Source organism: Nicotiana tomentosiformis, chromosome 6, assembly GCF_000390325.3.
Source record: "Nicotiana tomentosiformis chromosome 6, ASM39032v3, whole genome shotgun sequence".
Lineage (NCBI taxonomy): Eukaryota > Viridiplantae > Streptophyta > Magnoliopsida > Solanales > Solanaceae > Nicotiana > Nicotiana tomentosiformis.
Window position 1 is genome coordinate 138393431 of NC_090817.1, and position 25912 is coordinate 138419342.

The window sequence follows — 25912 nt, forward strand, 5'->3', positions numbered from 1 at the left end:
TCTACTTTGCAGATCGGCTCTTGGCATGTTTTAATGCCAAGTGTTAAATCACATCAGCTCTTAGATGAGTTTTTCTTGTTAATTAAGCAATCAGAGTTGAGATAGTTCTGGGAAAACCCGTTCAGGGGTCTAAGAGTAAGAAAAATCTTACATTTATTAATCGTAAGAACTTGAGTTGCGAGCCTATACTGCCCCATACTGTAGTGGTTAAGTGAGCTGTAAATACAGAAAAGAGAAGGATATTTCTCCACCTATGTCTAATTGTTATTTTAGTGGATGCTATGGTCTTTTACAAATTTTTGTGGATGTTAGTGGTTGATGATAATTAAGTGACCTGTTCAGCTAGAGCTTGTTTAACTGCTTGAATTTCTTAAGTAATTCCAGAGAGATTTCTCTCTCTTGCATCAGTAATTGCAACATAAAGTGTGGGACAACCTTATGCTCCTTGGTTAGGATGTACAGATCCCAAATTGATCCCATAGAGGAGACTAGGTAATTATTAGCCCCTTGGGAGCAGTTGGGATTAAGTTTCCCGATTCTGATCAGTTAATGGCTATATCTTTCTGTTGAATCTTAAAAAAATAAAAAGAAGACACTATTACATGCTGATTCAGGTTGTTGGAAAATTACGTATTTAATTTTGTCTAATTAAGATTTCCCATCATTATACGTGTATCTCAACTCTTCAACTTCATCATTGCCTATGGTCTTTTAGTGATTTTCTACCTGCAGGTTATCTATATAGCACCTTTAAAGGCTATTGTTCGTGAGAGAATGACGGACTGGAGAAAGCGTCTTGTTTCCCAACTTGGAAAGAAGATGGTGCGTGAAGTTTCTTTTGTTTGGGCATTATTTTTATGACTCATAGATGTACTATCACTGCAACTCAAATATTTTAAGCAGGTTGAAATGACTGGTGACTACACCCCGGATCTAATGGCTCTCTTGTCAGCAGACATCATTATCTCCACTCCTGAAAAGTGGGATGGTATTAGTCGCAATTGGCACAGTCGAAGCTATGTCACTAAGGTGCAATATCTCATTCGTTTTTATACCTTTGATTGTTTGTTTGTTAAGCTATTTGTACGTAATATCAAAATTATAACATCAACATTCTCTTCATGAATGCTCTCTTGAACATAATCAAATGTTCAAACCTACATCAATAGGTCGGGCTTATGATTTTGGATGAGATTCATTTACTTGGAGCTGATCGAGGACCCATACTTGAGGTACACAGCTGATTATCACTGAATGTCTCTCACACTTGTATTGCAAGTGCTTTGACTTGTCATTCTTTTTTTTTCTTTTTCTTTTTTCTTCTTCTGCGTCTTCATCTTTATCTTCTTCTGTGATTAGCCAGTTATAGTTATTCATATTCGAGCACTAAGTGAGTGCTGTGTTCAAAATATAGAAAAGGATGGTTCCCTTTTTATATAGGTAGGGAGCTAACAAACTCCATCAAGTCATCTATATCATGCACAAGATTTAAATCTAACTATATTAGGTCTTTTACTTCCTTCAGAGCATAAATTCCCTCTCTCTATGTAGCCCAGACTTTCCATCTACATAAAGGCATCACCCATAACCCAAAAAAGATTAAAAAACATGCACGTCATCTCTTGTTTTTGCAAGAACAAATGATTAGCATTTACCAATTCACTCCCACGCATCCATTTGTTCGAATTGTTTTGAATAAGGAGGCTCCCTAGACCTCGTTGAAGTGTACTTTTAACCTTTGCTATCAATATCCATGATACCATGTTTTACCCTGAATGAGTTAATAATGGGTGCTATTAAGCAACTCCATTGAGGTGTGAATTGGCTGGAAGGATGTAATGTTAGTTTTGTTCCACATTGGTGGAGAGATGGTTGTTATCTCCTTATATGATGTTGGGCAATTCTCGCCTCATCAGCTAACTTTTGGGGTTGAGTTAGGCCCAAGGTCCATTTCTTATCATGGTAACAGTGACACTTCGCATGTAGCTTTGGGCGATGGTCGGCCAAGCCTCAGTGTTCAACTGAATTTACATCCCACATCTTTGTGATGATGGTGGGGGAAAACCTTAGCAAGGAATAAGGATGTTGAGTTCCTAAGGGCGAGTGTACATAACACACTGGGCAAATACTACATCAGCATGCTAGGTATATCAAAAAAGCAAGCCTTAGACCCTAATGACGCGTTTTAAAGCCGTGGTATGCCCAGGCCCAACACGAACAATATTACTAATTGGATGGTCTATTACATATAGTATATATCTGCCAGGCCCATTCCTATTCTTGGTTTACCTAATGTTGGACCCTCATGTTATATTGTCCACGTTCCAGTTAACTAGGCCTTGGCGTGGGGGGTGTTAGATTATCCCACATTGGTGGAGGAAATGGTTGTCTCCTTATATGGTTTTGGGAAATTCTCACCCCATGAGCAAGCTTTTGGGGTTGAGTTAGGCTCAAAGTCCATTTGTTATCAACAAGGAAAATAACCTTTTGGAAATCAGTGGATATTTTTATCAGGATCTTGGTTGTGTCAGATCTGTTGCCCTCGCGTGGTCCTTTGATTCATTGACTATATTGTAATCTCTTGATCATGTCTAATGCTGGATTTCTGGTTCTAGGTTATTGTCTCAAGGATGAGATACATATCTTCTCAAACAGAGCGCTCAGTTCGGTTTGTTGGCCTGTCGACAGCATTAGCAAATGCACAGTATGGGCTTTATTGCTATATTTTTTACTCTTCTTTTATGTACAAACGTGCTAATGGGTTTCATGGAGTTTTTGCTTTGTTGATTGTTCCGTTTTAGCAATAGATTGCAAGGTTACTACTTTTTATCTTGTTAACTCTTAAATGACATTCTTTCATGCTTCTTCAAACCCAGTAATTTGGCTGATTGGTTGGGTGTTGATGAAAATGGTCTCTTCAATTTCAAGCCAAGTGTGAGGCCTGTTCCTCTTGAAGTTCATATTCAGGCAAGTGGAGCTGTTGATTATAAGCTGCCCAAGGACCATCATCATCAAAGTAGACTTAAGTATATTTACCTACTATTATCATGCTTTAATAGTGATTTATGAATCCTTTCCTTTAACAGGGATATCCTGGGAAGTTCTACTGCCCGAGGATGAATAGTATGAACAAGCCCGCATATGCTGCTATATGTACCCATTCACCAACAAAACCAGTTCTAATCTTTGTCTCATCTCGTCGCCAAACAAGGCTTACAGCACTGGACCTTATTCAGGTGAGATAACAAATCATGTTTGAACTGTGTCTATCTGAATATTTCTATCTCGTAGTAATGGTAACTAATCTGTTACATTTTCTTTCTGAATTCAAAGTTTGCAGCTTCAGATGAGCACCCGAGGCAGTTCATAAACATGCCAGAAGATGCACTTCAGATGGTTCTTTCTCAAATCACAGACCAGAACTTGAAGCACACCTTACAGTTTGGAATTGGATTGCACCATGCTGGACTGAATGATAAAGACAGATCATTGGTCGAGGAACTATTTGCAAACAACAAGATTCAGGCAACTATATCATCTGAAAATTTTAGATCTCTAGGAGCAATAATATGCTGAAATTGAAGCTTATATTTGAGTCATTTTGGCTGCAAATTTCTAGGTGTTGGTCTGTACAAGTACGTTAGCATGGGGTGTAAACCTTCCTGCACATTTGGTTATTATTAAGGTACGTGTCTGTACGTAGTCTTATCCGCTTTCCATAATTTGGTCAAAGTCAGGAATGCTATAATATCGTCTCCCTTTGCAATGCACGCATACCATGGGCTTATTGTCATCTTTTTTCAGCTTTATTTGTTACATAGCATTCTTACAGATATGCTGTATACTGGATCACATTTCACTTTACTGGTTTTAAACTTGCTTTAATCCATTTCTTACTAATAAATGGAGTTCCTTTCATGTAACTAAAATTTTGAAGGTTATTTGAAGTCCCTGAATTCTTTTTCTCCTTTATTTCTGTTGGGAAAATACTCCAAAATCAATTTTGACCCCAAATGTTCTTCACTATTGCACTTCTCTATTAGTGTGAATTCAGTAAAACATAAGTGGTTTATACTCTGTTTTCTGTGGAATATTTTGGGTCTTCTTTTGTAAAGTTCAACTTTGATCATAAGTAATAGGACATCTCCTTTTTATCCTCTTGTTGCAATAGACAAATTTTTAAGTCTTTCTTCTTTCTCTCTCTTAAAAAAAATGCATCCTCCGTTTCAATTTAGATGAGGTACTTTCCCTATAAGTCCGTTCCAAAAAGAATAACACATTTATCTATTTGGAAACAATTTAACTTTAAACTTTTCATTTTATCCATTTTACCCTTAATGAGAAGTTTTTATGGCCACACAAATATCATGGCCCCACAAAGCTTTTACCCCTTAAGCTTTTAGGACCACAAGTTTCAAAAGTCTTCTTTTTCTTTCTTAAACTCCGTGCCGAGTCAAACTACTTAATCTAAATTAAAAGAAAGGGAGTAGATACATATATTTCTTCTCCTTGCCTTCCTTCGATGAGTATAATCTGCTCATCCTAACAGATAACTGTGTTTTTATGTTTTTTAATGACAGTCAAAGTTAGTTCTTCTCAAATGAAGTGTTTAGTTCTTTTCTATTTTTGGGGTAAAGGAAAGTATTTAGAAGATCATGAATCTTTGTTTGATGTTTTAGAATCCTTGTGCGAAGGAAAAGGATTTAGGAGTGTTTTCCTGCATTCCACATTGTAATTATGGGTGACTCCACAGTTTTTGTGTAGCCTATTTGTTAATATACAAATATATTACCTCTAAAACAATCAAAGTTTTTCATGCGTCCTCAAGATGCACACCATCTTTGGTGTCTAAAATATATAGATCCTTCTGCAGGGAACAGAGTACTATGATGGGAAGGCAAAAAGATATGTTGATTTCCCAATCACTGATATATTACAAATGATGGGTCGAGCTGGTCGTCCACAATATGATCAACATGGAAAAGCTGTTATTCTTGTTCATGAACCCAAGAAGAGCTTCTATAAAAAGGTTATCTATATTTCTTTTCTTTGAATAATTTATCTTGACTATAATGTTGCTTTTTCTTTCTTTCAATTATTCAAGTGCCTAGTATATTGCATTTTCTTCCCAACACGTAGATAATGTGCTCTCTTTTTGCAGTTTCTGTATGAACCATTCCCAGTTGAAAGTAGCCTGAGAGAGCAATTGCATGACCACATCAATGCTGAGATCGTTACGGGAACAATCTGTCATAAAGAGGATGCAGTGCATTATCTCACTTGGACCTACTTATTCCGTAGATTGGTATGGTTTGGTGGTCTTAGGGCAGGCAATTTAACTTTTGTTGCTCCAAATTTTCCATCTTGCACCAATCTGCTTGATGCATGTTTTTCTTTCTGCTAGTAATCATAAGTATGTTGTTTGATTGCAAATCTGATATGGGTTACTCATTAATGTAACATATTAATATGAAATTTCTAAATATGTAATGAACTAAGTTGTGTCTCCATCAGTTAAGTGCCATATAAATGGAAGTCCAGTAAATGAAATGAGTCTTTTCAAATGAGGTAGACTTAATAGTAATACAAGAGCTTTAAGAGTGACCCTGTTGCCATTATCTGTTGTTTATGTTGTCTATTTCGGAAGGTAAGTGTTATTGCTAACTTACCATTGCAAACATGTAACAATTGGAATTGGAAAAAGTGTGTGGTGGGTAAAGGGTTTATTTCAATTGTATCAAGCATATTGTTATTTGATCTAGTAAGAGGATTTATTTCGGACTGTTGTGACCTTTAAGATCTATATTATTGTAATCAACAAGCAGACAAAGGGAACACACTTATTCAAGCAGCAGTTATAGTTGCACAAGAAAAACACTTGCCAGTTTGATGTGCTTTACCGCTTACTGCTTGTGAGAAAGCACGGGAGAAAATATATTATTGATATTGGATGATAAATACAATACAAGAGGTCCCTATTTATAGCTAAACACTACAAGGAGATATTACTCCTCTTCCAATGTGGGACAAGGCTATACTATACATATCTGTAAACTAACACTCCCCTCAAGCCGGTGCATACACATCATATGTACCGAGCTTGTTACACATGTAGCTAATACGAGAACCAGTAAGAGACAATATCTGCTAGTTGATTATTCGACTTTACAAACTTTGTAACAATATCTCCTGAAAGTATTTTTTCTCTGACAAAGTGACAGTCGATCTCAATGTGTTTAGTCCTCTCATGGAACATCGGATTTGACGCAATATGAAGAGCAGCTTGGTTATCACCAACTAGTTCCATCTTGCCGATTTCTCCGAACTTTAACTTCTTGAGCAACTGCTTGACCCAAACTAACTCACACGTTGCCATATCCATGGCCCGATATTCAGTTTCGGCACTAGATCGAGCAACTACATTCTGTTTCTTGCTCTTCCACGAGACCAAGTTACCTCCTACTAAAACACAATATCCAGACGTATAACATCTATCAGAAGGTGATCCTGCCCAATCAGCATCTGTGTACTCAAAAATCTGCTCGTGGCCTCGATCCTCGAATAGTAATCCTTTGCCTGGAGCTGACTTTATATACCGAAAAATGCGAACAACTGCATCCTAGTGACTATCACAGGGAGAATCCATAAACTAACTTACAACACTCACCGGAAAAGAAATGTCAGGTCTAGTCACTGTGAGGTAATTCAATTTTCCAACCAACCTCCTATATCTCGTAGAGTCTCTAAGAGGCTCCCCCTGTCCAGGCAGAAGCTTAGCATTCGGATCCACATGAGAGTCAATAGGTCTGCAACTCATCATTCCAGTCTCCTCAAGAATGTCTAAGGCACACTTCCGCTGTGAAATAACAATACCTAAGCTAGACTGAGCGACCTCAATACCTAAAAAATACTTCGGTCTGCCTAGATCCTTAGTCTGGAAGTGCTGAAAGAGATGCTGCTTCAGATTAGTAATACCATCCTGATCATTGCCAGTAATAACAATATCATCAACATAAACCACCGGATAAATACACAGATTAGGAGCAGAATGCCGATAAAACACAGATTGATTAGCCTCACTGCGAGTCATGCCGAACTCCTGAATAATTGTGCTGAACTTACCAAACCAAGCTCGAGGGGACTGTTTCAAACCATATAGTGACCTGCGCAATCTGCATACACAACCACTAAACTCCCCTGAGCAACAAAACCAGGTGGTTGCTCCATATAAACTTCCTCCTCAAGATCACCGTGGAGAAAAGCATTCTTAATGTCTAACTGATAAAGAGGCCAATGACGTACAACAACCATGGACAAAAAGAGACGAACATATGCTACTTTAGCCACGAGAGAGAAAGTATCACTATAATCTACCCCAAAAATCTGAGTATATCCTTTTGCAACAAGACGAGCCTTAAGCCGATCAACCTGGCCATCTGGGCCGATTTTTACTGCATAAACCCAACGACAACCAACAGTAGACTTACCTGTAGGAAGAGGAAGAAGCTCCCAAGTGCCACTCGCATGTAAAGCAGACATCTCGTCAATCATAGCCTGTCGCCATTCTGGATGAGATAATGCCTCATCCGTAGACTTAGGGATAGAAACAGTGGACAAAGAAGATATAAAAGCACAATGAGGTGACGACAGACGTTGATAACTTTAACCGACATAGTGGGGATTGGGATTAAGTGTGGATCGTACACCTTTGCGGAGTGCAATTGGTTGACTAAGAGGAGACAAGTCCGCAGTAGGTGCAGAATTTGATGCGGGGCGTGAATCACCTGGGCCTGATGCTGGATGTGGACGACGATGATAAGTCAAGAGTGGTGGAGCTGCAGAAGGTTGAACTGGATTATGTGGAGGAACTGGAGCTATAGGTGATGGAGCTACAACTGGAGCTGTAGGTGGTGGAACTAGAGCTATAGGTGGTGGAGCTACAATTGGAGCTGTAGGTGGTGGAGTTGGAGTGACTGAATCTCCAAAAGATGAAACTAGTAGTACCTCAGAAATGTCTAAGTGATGACCTGAACCTGTGAAGTATGATTGAGTTTCAAAGAAGATAACATCAACGGACATAAGGTACCGCTGGAGGTCTGGAAAGTAGCATCGATACCCTTTTTGTGTTCTCGAAAAACCCAGAAATACGCACTTAAGAGCACGAGGAGCTAACTTATCTGTTCATGGAGTAAGGTTATGGACAAAACAAGTGCTTCCAAAGATACGGGGTGGAAGAGAGAACAAAGGTAAGTGGGGAAACATGACAGAGAATGGAACTTGGTTCTGGATAGCTGAAGATGGCATACGATTAATAAGATAGCAAGATGTAAGAACTGCATCCCCCCAAAAACGCAACGGAGCATGAGATTGTATGAGTAGGGTACGAGTAGTTTCAATAAGATGTCTATTCTTTCTTTCAGCTACCCTATTTTGTTGAGATGTGTACGGACAAGATGTTTGATGAATAATCCCATGAGCTGAAATAGGGAAGGAAAATACTCTCGAGCATTATCACTACGAAATGTGCGAATAGAAACCCCAAATTGATTTTGAATTTCAGCGTGGAAGGTCTGGAAAATAGAAAACAGCTCAGATCGATTTTTTATCAAAAATATCCAAGTACACCTGGAATAATCATCAATGAAACTGACAAAGTAGCGGAATTCCAAGGTGGAACTGACCCGACTAGGACCCCTAACATCTGAATAGACTAAAGTAAAAGATAACTCTGCTCGATTATCAAGACACCGAGGGAAATGAGAGCGAGTATGCTTACCGAGCTGACATGACTCACACTCTAGAGCTGACAAGTGAGATAAACCAGATACCATTTTCAGAAGTTTTGACAAACTGGGATGCCCCAACCGTTTATGTAATAAATCTGGTGAATCAGTAGCAGGACAAGTTGTAAAAGGAAGACAAGATGTGAGTCCATGTGATTTAGCAAGGATAAGGTAATAAAGTCCGTTTGATTCATGTCCGGTACCAATGATCCGCCCCGTACTGCGTTCCTGTATAAAAACATGGTCATCAAGAAATAAAACAGCGCATTTAAGTGATTTGGCTAAGCGACTAACAACTATGAGATTAAAAGGACTATTGGGAACATAAAGGAGAATCTAAAGGTAAGGAAGGAAGTGGGCTTGCTTGACCTATTGCAGTTGCCATGGTTTGAGACCCATTGGCCATTGTGACTTTTGGAAGAGGTTGAGAATACGAAATAGTAGTGAAAAGAGATTTGTTACCAGAAATATGATCTGATGCACCCGAATCAATGACCCAAGACTCGGAGGATGAAGATTGGGAGAAACAAGTCACGCTATTACGTGTTTGAACAACAGAAGCTATCTCAGAAGATGTTTGCTTACATGCTTTGTACTGAAGGAGCTCAATATAATCTGCTAAAGAAACCATTCGACTATTCAAAGCATCGGTTCCCATGTCGCTACAATTTGTAGTAGCAGGGTTAACTTGAAATAGTGGAAATAAGTAATCCTGTGAGAAAACTGAAGAAATAGCTTGAAAAACACTGTTTACAGCAGGAAAACAGAACACTGTTTATGCTGGAAACACTGTTCATGCCGTAAACAATGTAGCTTGTCGGAATCTACTGTAGCTGACGGAAAAACTCAAAGTGGTCGGAATGAAACAAAACCAGTGAGGGTAGGATCGGAATTATCAGGCGATCCTACTGTTCAACTGAAACTTTTTCAAAATCTGGCCGGAACAGTGCTCACGCGCCGGCACGTGGGTCAGATCTCGCTGGAAAAAGTTTCTTTTCCAGGCGCGTGAGGGCGCGTGGACGTGTGTTTTCCGCTGGGGTTGACTGGGGTTTGGTCGCCGGAGCCTGAGAAGTCTTGTGGTGGTGTTGGTTTTTGCACAACACCAACAGAAAGTGATTTGCTTACGGACAGCTTTCTAAGTCGCCGGAAAATTGCACGGCGACTAGGTCTTTCTTCCGGGAAGTCGCTGGAATGATGCACATCGACGGGTTTCTCACTAATGCTCTGATACCATGTGAGAAAGCACGGGAGAAAATATATTATTGATATTGGATGATAAATACAATACAAGAGGTCCTTATTTATAGCTATACACTACAAGGAGATATTACTCCTCTTCCAATGTGGGACAAGACTACACTATACATATCTGTAAACTAACACTGCTGATAGACTTGTGCCATCGAAGAGTTAAAAATAAGGAGCGTCTGAGTTCTACTCCAGGTAGCCAAGTCTTGTCAAAGCTCAAGTTGAAACAGCTTGTGCCAAAATTTAATCAGTTCCTAAGGGACAGTAATAGCTAATCCGCAAATCTGTTTATTAATTATTTAACTATATAGACCTTGTGTTTTGGGCTGCGGCAAGTTTTATTAGTTTTTTACAACAACAACAACAACATACCCAGTCTTATCCCACACCGTGGGGTCTAGAGTACTACTCATTGCATCCTTCTGCCTCTCCAGTTGGATCTTGCATGTGTAGTATGTTCCATCTCATGCAAAAGGACAAGAGAATAGTTACATTTCTGTATACTGCCTGTTTAGATGCCCTTTGCAGTGAACAGAAATTTACTTGATTTGTGGGGAGTCACTGTGGGGCATAATCGGAATTTGGTTCAAAGTCTTACCCTAGTGAAGGCCCCCTCTATCTCCCACCATTAGATTTGTGGTTCGAGACACCAAGAGGGAACAGTAGGAGGGCACGATGGCCCCTGGGAAGGGAATGGGGGTAAAAAAAGGATGTTACCAGAAAACAAAACAAAACAAAATAAAATAAAAGATAAAGGAGAGATGACACGACACTTAAAATGAATGAGAAGAAATTACATTTTCACTTCAATCTACTAATGCATCACTAGTGATTAATGATGTTACTTTTTTTTTTTTTGAATACGCTGATGTTTTTAAGACTATCTTCTATGTTTGAAGAATTATAAACAATATGATGTACTACTCTTTCCCTGCAAGTTATTATGTTTGCCAATCACAGAGTTTTTTCTGGCAGATGGTTAACCCAGCTTATTATGGCTTAGAGGTTGCAGAACCTGGGATTCTAAATTCTTATTTGTCTAGGTAAAATGAAAGCACTACATACTCTTGAAATAGAATTTCTAGGATATTTCTGTTTGTACTCACCTTATTTTTTAAGCAGCTTGGTGCAAAGCACATTTGAGGATCTAGAAGATAGTGGATGCATCAAGATTACTGAGGATAGTGTCGAACCACTGATGTTGGGCTCAATAGCATCTCAATATTATCTCAAGTACACCACTGTATCAATGTTTGGCTCAAAAATAGGACCTGATACATCTCTCGAGGTTTGTAGAACACCTAACGTGGATGTTCAAACCTTATTTCTCTGTCTTAAATGATTTTACGCATACGTAGATTAAATATATTTCTTGGTATTCCTGTTTATCTTTTACTTTAGGTTTTCCTACAAATACTATCTGGTGCTTCAGAATACGATGAGCTCCCCGTGAGGCATAATGAGGTAATTTTCTGAACAAGTATATTTGAAGGAAGTTGTTTCTGAACAATTTGTTGCTTTTCAACTCATTCAATTGCTTTTATTGTTGCCTTGTATATAACTTGCTTGTTTTGACAAGTAGGCTAAGAACATTGCTTGTCCTGTTTGTTGCTGACATTTGTAAATTATTTGATCTACAAACCAAAAGTAATATGTACATTCTGTTAAGAAATGGCCTGTGGATTTGAAATTTCAAAACTATGCATCAACTGCTTCTTTACTGGTCTATTGTACTCATTGTCTGCTCATTTTTCTCTATACCAGGAAAACTACAATGAAAAATTATCAGAGAAAGTTCCATATGCTGTCGACCACAGTCGCCTAGATGACCCTCATGTGAAAGCAAATTTGCTCTTTCAGGTAGGGGTTCTGGCTTTTGGCTGCTAGTTTCTATTTAACATCAACAGGATATTTTCTGTTCACTTCTATCTCTTGTCGCTGGGGTGGGGGTGTTATTTCCATGTGATGTAATATTTCTTGTTCTTTTTCCTTAAACATGTCACTGTTTTGCAGGCTCATTTTTCCCAATCAGAGCTACCAATCAGCGATTATGTCACAGACTTGAAGTCTGTGCTGGATCAAAGTATACGTATTATTCAGGCCATGATAGATATTTGTGCTAACAGTGGATGGCTCTCAAGTACCATTACCTGTATGCATCTGTTGCAAATGGTCATGCAGGTCTTGCTACTGCTTGCAAAGCTTTCTTTATCTATTAACTGTAATATATATAGTGTGTGTGTGTGTGTGTGTATATATATATATATATATATCGGCCTCCCTGCTATTTTTCCCTTTTTATCTTATGAGTTCCCTTTTCCTGTGCTTCTTCTCTCTAAACTCATCGTAGATAGATAGAGATAGAGATAGAGAGAGACAGAAATATATAAACGAAATTAATTATATTTAGTTTAATTAATTATAAAAACTAAAAACATACATTTTGTAAGAACATCATAAAATGCATGTTTGATAAAATAAATTAATATTTATAAATATAATGTCATAACATTATTCAAATGTTTGACAAAACTAATCTATCAATTCTAACTAAAAAATGAACTAAATGCAATGTGAAATAACAAGTCAATACTACTAAAACAAGTAAATTGGAATCATAAATATAACACAATTTTAAAATCCAAAAAATTAAAATAAAATAGTTTAACATATGTCAAATTCTAACATAATAAAAATAAGTTCCAATACAACTTAAGATTATGAAACATAATAAGTTTATAACCTCGTTCAACAACGAAATTCTACTTTAATGGCATCATTCATTATATGCCAAGTTTGTTAATGACTCATTATTTTTAATATTAGGAGGTGTAGTTTCAAAAACTAGAATAATAATGCAGTTACGCTAAATGAAGAAAATAAAATCAATAAGAAATAAAATATACGAGCAATTACATGGAATTACAAGAAGTAAATGTAGAGAAATAGAAGATAAATACAACAACAACAACATACCCAGTATATTCCCATAAATAAAGATAAATAGAAGTAAATGTAGAGAAATAGAAGATAAATAATGTACAAAGAAAAATATTTTTTAAAATTAAAAACAGAAATTAAAAAGTAAAAAAAATTTAAAAAAATTAAAATAATGGAAATAAAAGTTATAAAGAAATAAATTAAAATAAAAACAAAAGGAAAAGAAATTAAAAAGTAACCTTGTAACTACACAAAGTAATTACCGCTAATTCTCACCTCCCCTTGAGAATTGGAGAGTATAATTACACCTCTCCAATTACACCTAATTCCATGCAGCCCAAGTAATTACTTGGTCAGACAAACATGTCAAACTTTGTAATTACATCCAATTACACCCAAATCCAATTTCTAGGTGACTTTCCAAACGACTCCTTAGTTTTACTGATAAGAAATACTCTTATAAGAGTAACATCCTACTATCTACTGATGTTGTCTTTATGGATGTCTAGCATGTTTCTGTTTTATTGCATTCTGTAAATTATTTGAACGCGGAACATATGTTTATCACTATGTAGATGTTTATGTCCAGCTTATCACTAATTCTTATATCTAGATCAAGTGAAAGTACTGAAGTATCTGAATTGGAAATTTGTTTGTGATCAGTATTACACACCAAAATTTGGTCGTGCACAAACTTACTAGTATTTCTTTTCTTTCCAACCATTTTGAAAGTAAATTTCTAAAACAGTTGTGAGACTAATTATGATACATGGGAGTGAATGTTAGTCCTCTAGGTCCAATATCAAAAAGATGAATGTCATAGATGCGGATATTATTTAGTTGTCAATGAAGTGGGAGGAAAACCATGAGGTCTCAAGTTCAAATCCTATCGAAGGCAAAAACAATACTAGGTGATTTCTTGGCGTTTGCCTAAACCTTGGTGGGTAGAGTAACCTAGTACCTATGCTGGTAGGAAGTAACAGGTACCCGGTGATACAATAGAGGTGCGTGCAAGCTGACTCGGGCACTCCGTCATCCAAAAAGAAAGAGAAATGAGGATAATAAGATGGATATGTAGTCATACAAAACTGGAAAAGATTAGAAAATGATAAAATCGAACCGATGGTCCAAGTAACACTGAAATGATTTGACTATGTCATGCTAAACCTCCATATGCACTAATTTCTAGAATAGCATAATTATGATGATTGATGGTGTGAAAAGGATATGAGATAGGCAGAATCAAAATTACATAAATAGAAAGTTGTCTCAAAAGAATTTTTTCTCTCGAAACCATTGAAAACTTAGATGTGAATAGGACGGAAGCAAATGATCCATATAGGTGATGCCAAATTGTTAGGATTAAAAGTTCATTGTTGTTACGCTTAGATCTGGTCTAGCATTTGCTAGGAGTCTTCTGTTCGGGTAAAGACTTGTTTTTGCACATAGGAATAAGTTCAAGATTTGGAGAATCTTTATTTTATGTGAGAAGGCACGGGAGAAAATATGTTATTGATATTAGATACACACTATAATACAAGAGGTCCTATTTATAGCTATAGTCTACAAAGTACATATTACTCCTATTCCAATGTGGGACTACACATAACTAACACTCCCCCTCAAGCCGGTGCATACACATCATATGTACCGAGCTTGTTACACATGTAACTAATACGAGAACTAGTAAGAGACTTAGTGAAAATATCTGCTAATTGATCATTCGACTTTACAAACTTTGTAACAATATCTCCTGAAAGTATTTTTTCTCTAACAAAGTGACAGTCGATTTCAATATGTTTAGTCCTCTCATGGAACACCGAATTTGACGCAATATGAAGAGCAGCTTGGTTATCACACACCAGTTTCATCTTGCTGATTTCTCCGAACTTTAACTCCTTGAGCAACTGCTTGACCCAAACTAACTCACACGTTGCCATAGCCATAGCCCGATATTCGGCTTCGGCGCTAGATCGAGCAACTACATTCTGTTTCTTGCTTTTCCATGAGACTAAATTATCTCCTACTAGAACACAATATCCAGACGTATAATGTCTATCAGAAAGTGATCCTGCCCAATCAGCATCTGTGTGCCCAACAATCTACTCGTGGCCTCGATCCTCGAATAGTAATCCTTTGCCTGGAGCTGACTTTATATACTGAAGAATGCGAACAACTGCATCCCAGTGACTATCACAGGGAGAATCCATAAACTAACTTACAACACTCACCGGAAAAGAAATGTCAGGTCTAGTCACTGTGAGGTAATTCAATTTTCCAACCAACCTCCTATATCTTGTAGAGTCTCTAAGAGGCTCCCCCTGTCCAGGCAGAAGCTTAGCATTCAGATCCATATGAGAGTCAATAGGTCTGCAACTCATCATTCCAGTCTCCTCAAGAATGTCTAAGGCACACTTCCGCTATGAAATAACAATACCTGAGCTAGACTGAGCGACCTCAATACCTAGAAAATACTTCAGTCTGCCCAGATCCTTAGTCTGGAAGTGCTGAAAGAGATGCTGCTTCAGATTAGTAATACCATCCTGATCATTGCCAGTAATAACAATATCATCAACATAAACCATCAGATAAATACACAGATTAGGAGCAGAATGCCGATAAAACACAGAGTGATTAGCCTCACTGCGAGTCATGCCGAACTCCTGAATAATTGTGCTGAACTTACCAAACCAAGCTCGAGGGGACTGTTTCAAATCATATAGTGACCTGCACAATCTGCATACACAACCACTAAACTCCCCCTGAGCAACAAAACCAGGTGGTTGCTCCATATAAACTTCCTCCTCAAGATCACCATGGAGAAAAACATTCTTAATGTCTAACTGATAAAGAGGCCAATGACGTACAACAACCATGGACAAAAAGAGACGAACATATGCTACTTTAGCCACGAGAGAGAAAGTATCACTATAATCTACCCCAAAAATCTGAGTATATCCTTTTGCAACAAGACGAGCCTTAAGCCGATCAACTTGGCCATCTGGGCCGATTTTTACTGAATAAACCCAACGACAACCAACAGTAGACTTACCTGTAGGAAGAGGAACAAGCTCCCAAGTGCCACTCGCATGTAAAGCAGACATCTCGTCAATCATAGCCTGTCGCCATCCTGGATGAGATAATGCCTCACCTGTAGACTTAGGGATAGAAACAGTGGACAAAGAAGATATAAAAGCATAATGAGGTGGCGACAGACGATGATAACTTAAACCAACATAGTGGGGATTGGGATTAAGTGTGGATCGTACACCTTTACGGAGTGCAATTGGTTGACTAAGAGGAAACAAGTCCGCAGTAGGTGCAGAATCTGATGCTGGACGTGGACGACGATGATAAGTCAAGAGTGGCGGAGCTGCAGAAGGTTGCGCTGGATTATGTGGAGGAACTGGAGCTATAGGTGGTGGAACCAGAGCTATAGGTGGTGGAACCAGAGCTATAGGTGGTGGTGCTGGAGATGTAGAGGAAGATGAATGGGAGATAGTGACTGAATCTCCAAAAGAAGAAACTGGTAGTACCTCAGAAATATCTAAGGGATTACCTGGACATGTGAAGTATGATTGGGTTCAAAGAAGGTACGGTACATCAACGGAGATAAGGTACCACTGGAGGTCAGGAGAATAGCATTGATACCCCTTTTGTGTTCTCGAGAAACCCATAAATACACACTTAAGAGCACGAGGAGCTAACTTATCTGTTCCTGGAGTTAGGTTATGGACAAAACAAGTGCTTCCAAAGACACGGGGTGGAAGAGAGAACAAAGGTAAGTGGGGAAACATGACTGAGAATGGAACTTGGTTCTGGATAGCTGAAGATGGCATACGATTAATAAGATAGCAAGATGTAAGAACTTCAGCCCCCCAAATACACAACAGAGCATGAGATTGTATGAGTAGGGTACGAGCAGTTTCAATAAGATGTATATTCTTTCTTTCAGCTATCCCATTTTGTTGAGATGTGTACGGACAAGATGTTTGATGAATAATCCCATGAGATTTCATAAACTGCTGAAACGGGGAAGACAAATACTCTCGGGCATTATCACTACGAAATGTGCGAATAGAAACCCCAAATTGATTTTGAATTTCAGCGTGGAAGGTCTGGAAAATAGAAAACAATTCAGATCGATTTTTTAATCAAAAATATCCAAGTGCACCTGGAATAGTCATCAATGAAACTGACAAAGTAGCAGAATCCTAAGGTAGAACTAACCCGACTAAGGCCCCAAACATCTGAATGGACTAAAGTAAATGTGACTCTGCTCGATTATCAATACGCCGAGAGAAATGAGAGCGAGTATGCTTACCGAGCTGGTAGGACTCACACTCTAGAGCTGACAAGTGAGGTAAACCAGGTACCATTTTCTGAGGTTTTGACAAACTGGGATGTTCCAACCGTTTATGTAATAAATCTGGTGAATCAGTAACATGACAAGTTGTTGAAGGAAGACAAGATGTGAGTCCATGTGATTTAGCTAGGATAAGGTAATAAAGTCTATTTGATCCGCCATGTATTGCGTTCCTGTATAAAAACATGATCATCAAGAAATAAACGACGCATTTAAGTGATTTGGCTAGGCGACTAACAACTATGAGATTAAAAGGACTATTAGGAACATAAAGGACTGAATCTAAAGGTAAGGAAGAAAGTGGGCTTGCTTGACCTATTGCAGTTGCCATGGTTTGAGACCCATTGGCCATTGTGACTTTTGGAAGAGATTGAGAATACGAAATAGTAGTGAAAAGAGATTTGTTACCAGAAATATGATCTGATGCACCTGAATCAATGACCCAAGACTCGGAAGATGAAGATTGGGAGAAACAAGTCACGCTATTACGTGTTTGAACAACAGAAGCTATCTCAGAAGATGTCTGCTTACATGCTTTGTACTGAAGGAACTCAAAATAATCCGCTAAAGAAACCATCCGACTATTCAAAGTATCGGTTCCCATATCGCTACAATTAATAGAAGTAGGGTTAACTTGAAATAGTGAAAATCAGTAACTACTGTGGGAAAACTGAAGAAATCGTTGGGAAAACACTGTTCACAGCAGGAAAACAGAACATTGTTCTGCGTCGGAAACACTGTAGCTCGCCGGAAAATTGCAAAGTTGTCGGAATTTGTCGGGGATAGCACTGGTCGACTCGGAATTTCTGTGCGAGTAAGCTTTCCGGAAGGAAGATCGTCGGAATCTGGCTGTAAGGAGTCTCACGCGCTCGACGCGTGCACAGATCTCGCCGGAAAATTTGAACTCAGTCCGGCGCGTGAGGGCGCGTGGTTTGAGTTTTTCGGTGGGAGTTTTTTGGGGTTTGGTCGCGGGACTACGGCGGACCTTGTGGTGGTGTTGGTTTGTTCACAACACTTATAAATAGTGACTTTGACGCAACAGTCTCTTAGATCACCGGAAAATTGCACGGTGATCGAGTTCTTTCTTCCCGGATGTTGCTGGAATGACGCACAACGATCTTTTCTCACTGAAGCTCTGATACCATGTGAGAAGGCACGGGAGAAAATATGTTATTGATATTAGATACACACTATAATACAAGAGGTCCTATTTATAGCTATAGTCTACAAAGTACATATTACTCCTATTCCAATGTGGGACTACACATAACTAACATTTTAGAAAATCATTATTCCATTTTAGAAGACAATCTTTTAGTATTGAACGAAATGGGGCAGAATAGAAATGAAAAAGCTGCAAATGATTTTATAACCAGTCCAAGTGTCCAACTAGTTTGGGATTAAGGGGTAGTTGATTGATTGGTCGCCTAGAATATCTTCTGAATGGTGGTTTTAGACAGGTTCTTGGTATTCTTGCGTAATTTTTCCCTTCATTATAAACTAGGTCATTAGCAACTGTACTGTGTCCTTGATGTCTTTGTTTAATCTGCAGGGATTGTGGTTTGATAGGGACTCTCCTTTTTGGATGTTACCGTGCATGACTGATGATCTAGTCAGCTTATTGCATAAAAAAGGTATTGCTAGTATCCAGCAGCTGTTGGATTGTCCTTCAAAATCTTTGCCAGCTATCACTGGAAGTTCAGCTGCCTCGAGACTCTATCAGGTGCTCTAATTTGTTTTAGTAGTTCGTGGTGTTTTGCAAAAATCATCTCTACTCTCTCACTGAAAAATTATTGATTTGCTTGTATCCTAAGAATGTTTGTTTTGAACATGCATCGATTATCTGTGAGTAGAACTTAGTGCAGAGTGTTATAGAAGGCATGTTTCAGAAATTAATTTCAACACGTCTACTTATATGGTTTTTCAGCCTTAGACTGCAGACATAGCTGCTTGATAGGTATAGGCATAACCTTGGGGAAAACTAGAAAGAAAAAGATCTTTTTAAAAAAAAATTAATCTCACTGTTTGTGTTTTAAACATTATGGATTTACGTTTTGTGTATGTGTTGAAAAGACATGCTGAAGTTGGTCCAAAATGAGGTAGCAGGACAGTTTGGGGTATGTGTTGAAAAGACATGCTGAAATTGGTCCAAAATGAGGTACCAGGACAGTCCATACGCGTGATTTCTTCCGGAATTAAAATAATGAAGCTTGAACTTTTAAACTGGCAAAAGGTTTCAAGCGTCATTAACCTATCCATTTTGATCATAGCAAACATTAACATATTTGGTTAACTGGAAAAACACTGGAACTCAGTATCTCATGATCATGATCCAAACTCTGATACATCCTTAATCATCAGAAATGTCGGGGAACATTTCTGATCCTGATTGAACCCCTTAACCTCCCCCAGGTTTTTTTTTGATAAATCACTTAATCTATTTTGACTGGTAAACTAATTTTTCGAAGTTGAAAGAGGGGCTATGTCCATTTAATTCTTTGTAACTACAGTTTTCCTTTGTCAGGCTTCTTGGTTTACTTCTTAGCTTAGTATGAAGCAGTTCTGTTATAAAATATTGCTTAATGTGTACCAGTAGCTTCCTATTTTGTCAGTCCTTAGCTATAGATCACATTGTGAATATGCGTCTCTGTAAATGAAGCTGTATAGTGATATATGGGGAACACTGTCAAGCATGTGGAAGGACATTGTTGAATATGTGACCATCTCATCTAATAGTTTAAACTATTAGAGGAAGTACACCTTTATTTACATAATTATGTCTTCAACGCGCTCCTCATGTGCGGGTGTAATTCTTTTTCATGGGTCCAGCACGTGAAAATCCTTTATTGATAATGGATGGCGGTGAGATTTGAACCCGAACATCTACCTTCTCTGATACCATGTTGAATTGTGTGACTATCTCTTCTTAAAGCTTTAGCGGTTAGAGAGAGCAATCTTTTATTTACTTAGTTATGTCTTCAATGGAAATGATTGTCTTCAGCAGAACCTTGTTGAAGTAGTATTCTCCACTTGTTGTCCCAACTTGATGCTGAAAGACTTAATTTTGGAACGAAGCCAATTCAGTCATTAGTAAAGCAGAAGTCAATGGGGATACTACTGTGAAGAAATTCAAATCTCGAGCTCGAGACTCAGCACGGAGAAGGGGCCGGAACAGCACACTTTCGTGTTTAGGGTGTTTCTTTAGACAGACTCTGTTTTTCCCTCTTATTATGAGTTCCAAAATTTCCTTACTGCCTTTCACTCAATCCCTGAGTATAATTTCCATGTTTTTTGGGGCCCTCCTGTTGTTTCCTCTCAGGAAATCAAAGGATCTCTTGATTTATGCTAATGAAGTAGACTTTGTACTGATACTCTAATGGTTGCGCGTCCTAATGTGCGTGTTTTATTTGTCATAAACTGCTCATGTACTGTGTATGGTAAGTATCGGAAAATCTATGATTGTGGTAACATGTATACTAATTGCAGATCTGATTCACATACTTGTACTGTTTGGACAGGATATGCAGCATTTCCCTCGGATTCAAGTTCGACTAAAGATTCAGAAGAAGGAATCTAATGGTGGCAAGATTTTTACCTTGAACATTAGATTGGAAGATGCGAACACTCGGCGAAGAACAGCAAAAGCTTTTACCCCACGATATCCAAAGGTATTGAGCTTCTGCTTGCTTTGTATCCTGGAGCTTCCCAAACACTTAACATTTTGGTCTTTTCAGGTAAAAGATGAAGCTTGGTGGTTAGTCCTTTGTAATACTTCGGCAAGTGAACTGTATGCTCTGAAGAGAGTGTCTTTCTCTGGTCGTTTGCAGACAAACATGGATTTGCCATCCGTTCTGACCAATTTCCAGGTTCATATCCATTGATATAATAAACGTACTTGTTTTGATATTCACTAAACCTGCCAGCTTTCAGTACTCCTGTGAGCTGTTGCTTCCCCCTCTTCTAGTAGAATCGATGTCCCAGTAGCTTAGCAGTCACTTCCTTGTTATAATGGCCTTTGAGAAATTAAACACCTGCCCCATATCCCCCACACAAACCAAAAAGAAAAGTTGATAGCAGGTTAGCTATTAGGAGTTTGAGATGACCTGTTTGCCTTCTTTATTTTGGGAGTCAAGATACAATCCTCCCACCTGCCTACCCCTAGAAAAGGGAAAAATAAACATGTCCCTTTTCTGTCTGTGCTAATAATAGATATAATTCTTAGTCTGTTGAGACATAATATTGGGTATTTTCAATTTCAGGGAATAAAGCTCATTCTAGTATCGGATTGTTATCTTGGGTTTGAGCAAGAATACTCGATTGAAGGATTGGCATAATTTCGGACAAACTATAGCAATTCCATATGGGATCGAGGCATAGTTGTTGTTGCTACTGTTGTTGTATAGAAACTCCAGATTGAAATGCAATGTTCCCAGGTACGCTAATGTCTTCTTTAGAAATGAAACATTGTTGAGTATTGCTTTGTAATACCTTTTGATCAGTGGATAGTCATCTTTCATTTTTTTTTTTTGTTTTGTTATTTTGACAAGAGTGGGTTGCTGTAGTGGTGAGCATCCTCCACTTTCAACCAAGAGGTTGTGAGTTCGAGTCATCCCAAGAGCAAGGTGGGGAGTTCTTGGAGGGAGGGAGCCGATGGTCTATCGGAAACTTCTCTACCCCAGGGTAGAGGTAAGGTCTGCGTACATACTACCCTCCCCAGACCCCACTAGTGAGATTATACTGGGTGGTTGTTGTATTTGGTAACCAAAATTTTCATTAACAAGTAAAAGCTATGTACAGCTCAAAAAGTCGAAGTGAAAAAAGGCAGGATTGGAACTAGACTACGTCCCAGTTCCAGCTACTAGCCAACATTCTCCTAATCAGTTACTTCATTTTTGCTTTTCATGTAGATGCAGTTAAATATATATGCATCAGGGTACTGCTGGAAGTCATGAATTTTTATCAACATAATATTTCGCCGGCTTCCAAGAACTTTTCCAGCACATCCTCTTTTTTTTTCCTTCTAAAACTAGCTTTAGCGTACGCGCTTTGCGCATGTATACTATATCAATATTTGACACTGCAATAAATTATTCAAATATTATTAAACTATTCATAACATGGCGTGTTATTATTAAGTGTCATTTCGCGTGTATTTCTAGATTTAATGTTGAGTTAAAGTGTATAATAATTACGAATATTGAGATAATTTGATGTATTTGTATTTTTGTGTATATAGAAGTGTTTAATTAAAGAGTAATGGACATACTATTATATAATCTAAGAATCAAATATAACTTTTCACAAAGTCTTTCTCTAATTTTTTACTTAAGATAATTAACTTATATAATATTAAATCATATTAAAATATTTTATAAATCATATTGAAATAAAAATCTTTCAGAGATTTGCTATAAAATCTAAATTTATTTTTTAATATTTTTTTGTAGTATGTGTATTGAGTATATATTTATAAAGTTCTAACTCTTTTCTTTTCTTAATTATTAAATACATTTTTAATATTTTTGATTGCTATTAATAAAATTACTGAAACAAACAAATTATTTTTATGGTGAATTTTTTATCCTAACACTTATTAAGATCAAACGTTAACATCTTCCATTTCAATGTAAATTCGGTGCTATCATTATTTGTTAGTAGGAACTACTCTTATATGTTAGAGTACAAGAAAAAATAATATTTTTTAGAATTATTGGAATATCCAATTCAAAATTTCAAAGCTAGCTCTTTCCTTGCTTTTTTACTTTTTTTAAATCAAGGGTTAAGATTTTCCAATACTTTGAAAGCTCGTACTTAGTTATGAGGAACTACTCATATATTTATGCTACAATATAATGAGTAACGTTTCTAAAATACAACTCAACGCCCTAAATATTAGTTCCTCAAAAATTTAGAATAGTTTTAACACCCAATTCAAAGCATTTTTTTTTATAGCTTTTTTAATTTTTAATTTTAAAGTCCTAAATATTAGGACTTCTTATTTAATTCGAAGGCAAAATACATAGTTTACCCATCCACCTTGTACCCAAATCTCTGTTACACACTTGTTGACCACAGGTTTAACTTTACACACCAAACTTTTCAAATGTGTGTCAATTACACACTACTTTAGCTATGTGTCACCAGGGGCGGATCTACTGTGAAAAATATAGTTCACGTAAACCCATGGTCCCTCGGCTAAAATATGTATATGATGTACATAATTCGCAAAAAAATGGTTATATATATCTGATGGCACCCATGGTCAAAAGAGGTGAAGTGGTGCACTGATTTTGCCCTCTTATTCCTAGGAGCCTAACTGCCTAAGGACAAGGGATCGAATCCCTGCTTGGCTTTTGTTTATTTTATTTTTTTTTCTTAAATCTTTTTTTTCTCTTTCTATTTCTTCTAACACAATGTTTAAGCTTTTCTTCTATTCTATTATATCGATCAGTGCCCAACTTTTACACAGACCCACACGCTTGGAGATCCCCAATTTCCAAATATCAATATTATTCCCTAATTCCTAATCCCAATTTTGGGAGGTCAAAAGTAAAAAAAAGCAAAACCCTAGTTACTATTTTGACTTGTTCTTGTCTCTTGTTCTAAAATCTAAATGCTAATCTTGTCTCTATTGATTGCGTGACTGCTTGTGCAATGCTATTTTCCTCCAAGGTATCTTTTTCTAAACTAGTCAATAAGTTTTCTTGTAGGTTTATTCACATTTTGGGTTTTTTTTCTGTAACTATTGAATGAAGGAGATTTTTTCTGATTTAGATTTATTCTGATAACGTTTCTTGAGCTAATCCTTTTTATTGTTAATGTGCTTAAAGATATGCAATAAGATAGTCTTCTTTCTCTTGATAGATTTGCAGCAAAAAATCTTTTGGGTAATATTCAAGAATTTAAATTTGTGTTTTTATTGCACTTGATGTTCAAGATGTTGCTTCTAACAAATGAATTGAACAAAGCTTTACAAAAAAAAGATCAAGACATAGTCAATGCTATGAGGTTGCTTGACCTTGCAAAGATAAGATTGCAAACTATGAGAGAAAGTGAATTCGAGTTTTTGATGAATGAAGTTTACTCGTTCTGTGGTAAACATGATATTATGATAGTTTTATTATCTATGCTCGAATGCCTGATAGTAAATTTATCAACTTGAAGGGAATGAAGGATCTTGCTATAGTGATGGTAAAGACAAAATTGGATCAAACTTGGTGTCATATTTATTTACTTGTGAAGTTGACTTTGATTTTACATGTTGCTACTGCAAGCGTGGAAAGGGTATTCTCCTCAATGAAGCTCATAAAAAATGATCTACGTAATAGTATTAGTGAAGAGTTTTTGAATGGTTGTTTAGTTTGCAATAAAGCGTAAGGTATTTGCAACTGTAAGTAATGATGCTATTATTGATCATTTTCAAAGTATGAAAACTCATCGAGTACAATTGTAAATTGATAATACTTTTTTGTGATAATGAAACTAATTATTTTTTGCTTGCTAAGTTGTTGTGATTGTAAAATTTTATATTATCAAACTAAATGTTAATCTTAAAAGTAATGGTGCACCCATCGTCCCGAATTTCTAGATCTGCCTCTGTGTGTCACCAGCGTGTTACGCACATAAAACAAGCGCGTGAATAATAAAACTTTCATGTCACAAGTTTTATAAAGAATCCACGTGTCTAATTTTTAAGTTTTTTCCTTTTTACACCAATTAACAAATAAATAAAAAGGGAAATAACCCCTCCCTCTCTTGTCTTCTTCCCCGGCCCAACCCCTTTCCCCAATCTATGTCATCCCCCCTCTCCTCCCCCCCAACTCCACACAAAAAACTCTTCCCCCACTGCTTTATATTGTCTAGATGCCCCTTCCCCTCTCGTCTTCTTCCCCAACCCCCTTCCCCTACCCGGTTTCATCTCCCCTCCCCCTATATCGTCTTCTTCCCCGACAACCTTCTCCCATTTTGCCTTTTCTTTTGGTTGCCCAAGATTTGAAATTTCTCCGAAATAATTCAACCATTTTGTTTGAATTTAAGTTTTCAATTTTTTATTTTGGAATTTTGTTGACAAAGTGGCCTTTGTAGTTCTTTTAATTTTGCCAACAAAAGATCTAAAATTTCCCTTTTCCGTTATTTTCTTTTGGCTCATCATTATTGAGCTTTGTGAAAGGAAAAAATAATGATAAAAAAAAGGGAGGGTCGGAGATGGAGTTTCAGGCGAAATTCCGACCGGTGAAATTTTTTGGGTATGTTGTTTGTGTGCATCTATTTGGGTGTTGCAACTTAATAGTTTTGTGGTAATTGTAGTGGAGTTTTCTTTACAAAGAAGAAGGGGTTGCAATGGTGGAGAAGGTGGTGCAGTGGTGGGGAAGGTGGTACACTGATTGTTGGGTATTTTTTTATTTGAGTGAGTCGGTTCTGTAAGGTTGTCAGTTGATTAAAAGGGTGCTTCTTAATTTAGAGATATGCGTGTATACACAACATTGAATATTAACTAGGCTGGTCAAAAGTAGTGTAATTAACACACATTTGAAAGGTTTGGTGTGTAAAATTAAACTCGAAGTCAACAGGTGTG

At 37.4% G+C, this 25912-nt stretch overlaps 1 protein-coding gene across 4 annotated transcripts in view; it reads left to right on the forward strand.

Annotated features, from left to right (window-relative positions):
- LOC104087346 (DExH-box ATP-dependent RNA helicase DExH14) overlaps positions 1 to 24841 on the forward strand; it is a 50252-nt gene extending 25411 nt beyond the window's left edge. For 2 of the 4 annotated variants that reach the window (XM_070177889.1, XM_070177892.1), the window contains 20 exons: positions 733 to 822; positions 904 to 1029; positions 1170 to 1232; positions 2616 to 2704; positions 2877 to 2967; positions 3087 to 3236; positions 3334 to 3525; positions 3620 to 3685; positions 4874 to 5029; positions 5162 to 5305; positions 11007 to 11074; positions 11154 to 11319; positions 11433 to 11495; positions 11796 to 11891; positions 12045 to 12212; positions 18890 to 19060; positions 20856 to 21005; positions 21072 to 21203; positions 21597 to 21770; positions 22245 to 22453. In XM_070177889.1, the coding sequence (XP_070033990.1) occupies positions 733 to 822; positions 904 to 1029; positions 1170 to 1232; positions 2616 to 2704; positions 2877 to 2967; positions 3087 to 3236; positions 3334 to 3525; positions 3620 to 3685; positions 4874 to 5029; positions 5162 to 5305; positions 11007 to 11074; positions 11154 to 11319; positions 11433 to 11495; positions 11796 to 11891; positions 12045 to 12212; positions 18890 to 19060; positions 20856 to 21005; positions 21072 to 21203; positions 21597 to 21671 (2256 nt within the window). In that variant the 3' untranslated portion in view covers positions 21672 to 21770; positions 22245 to 22453. Of the gene's footprint in view, positions 1 to 732; positions 823 to 903; positions 1030 to 1169; positions 1233 to 2615; positions 2705 to 2876; positions 2968 to 3086; positions 3237 to 3333; positions 3526 to 3619; positions 3686 to 4873; positions 5030 to 5161; positions 5306 to 11006; positions 11075 to 11153; positions 11320 to 11432; positions 11496 to 11795; positions 11892 to 12044; positions 12213 to 18889; positions 19061 to 20855; positions 21006 to 21071; positions 21204 to 21596; positions 21771 to 21884; positions 22108 to 22244; positions 22454 to 24501 lie in introns of those variants that run through there. The other 2 variants (XM_070177890.1, XM_070177891.1) reach the window with 2 other exon arrangements.
- The last annotated feature ends 1071 nt before the right edge of the window (positions 24842 to 25912 follow it).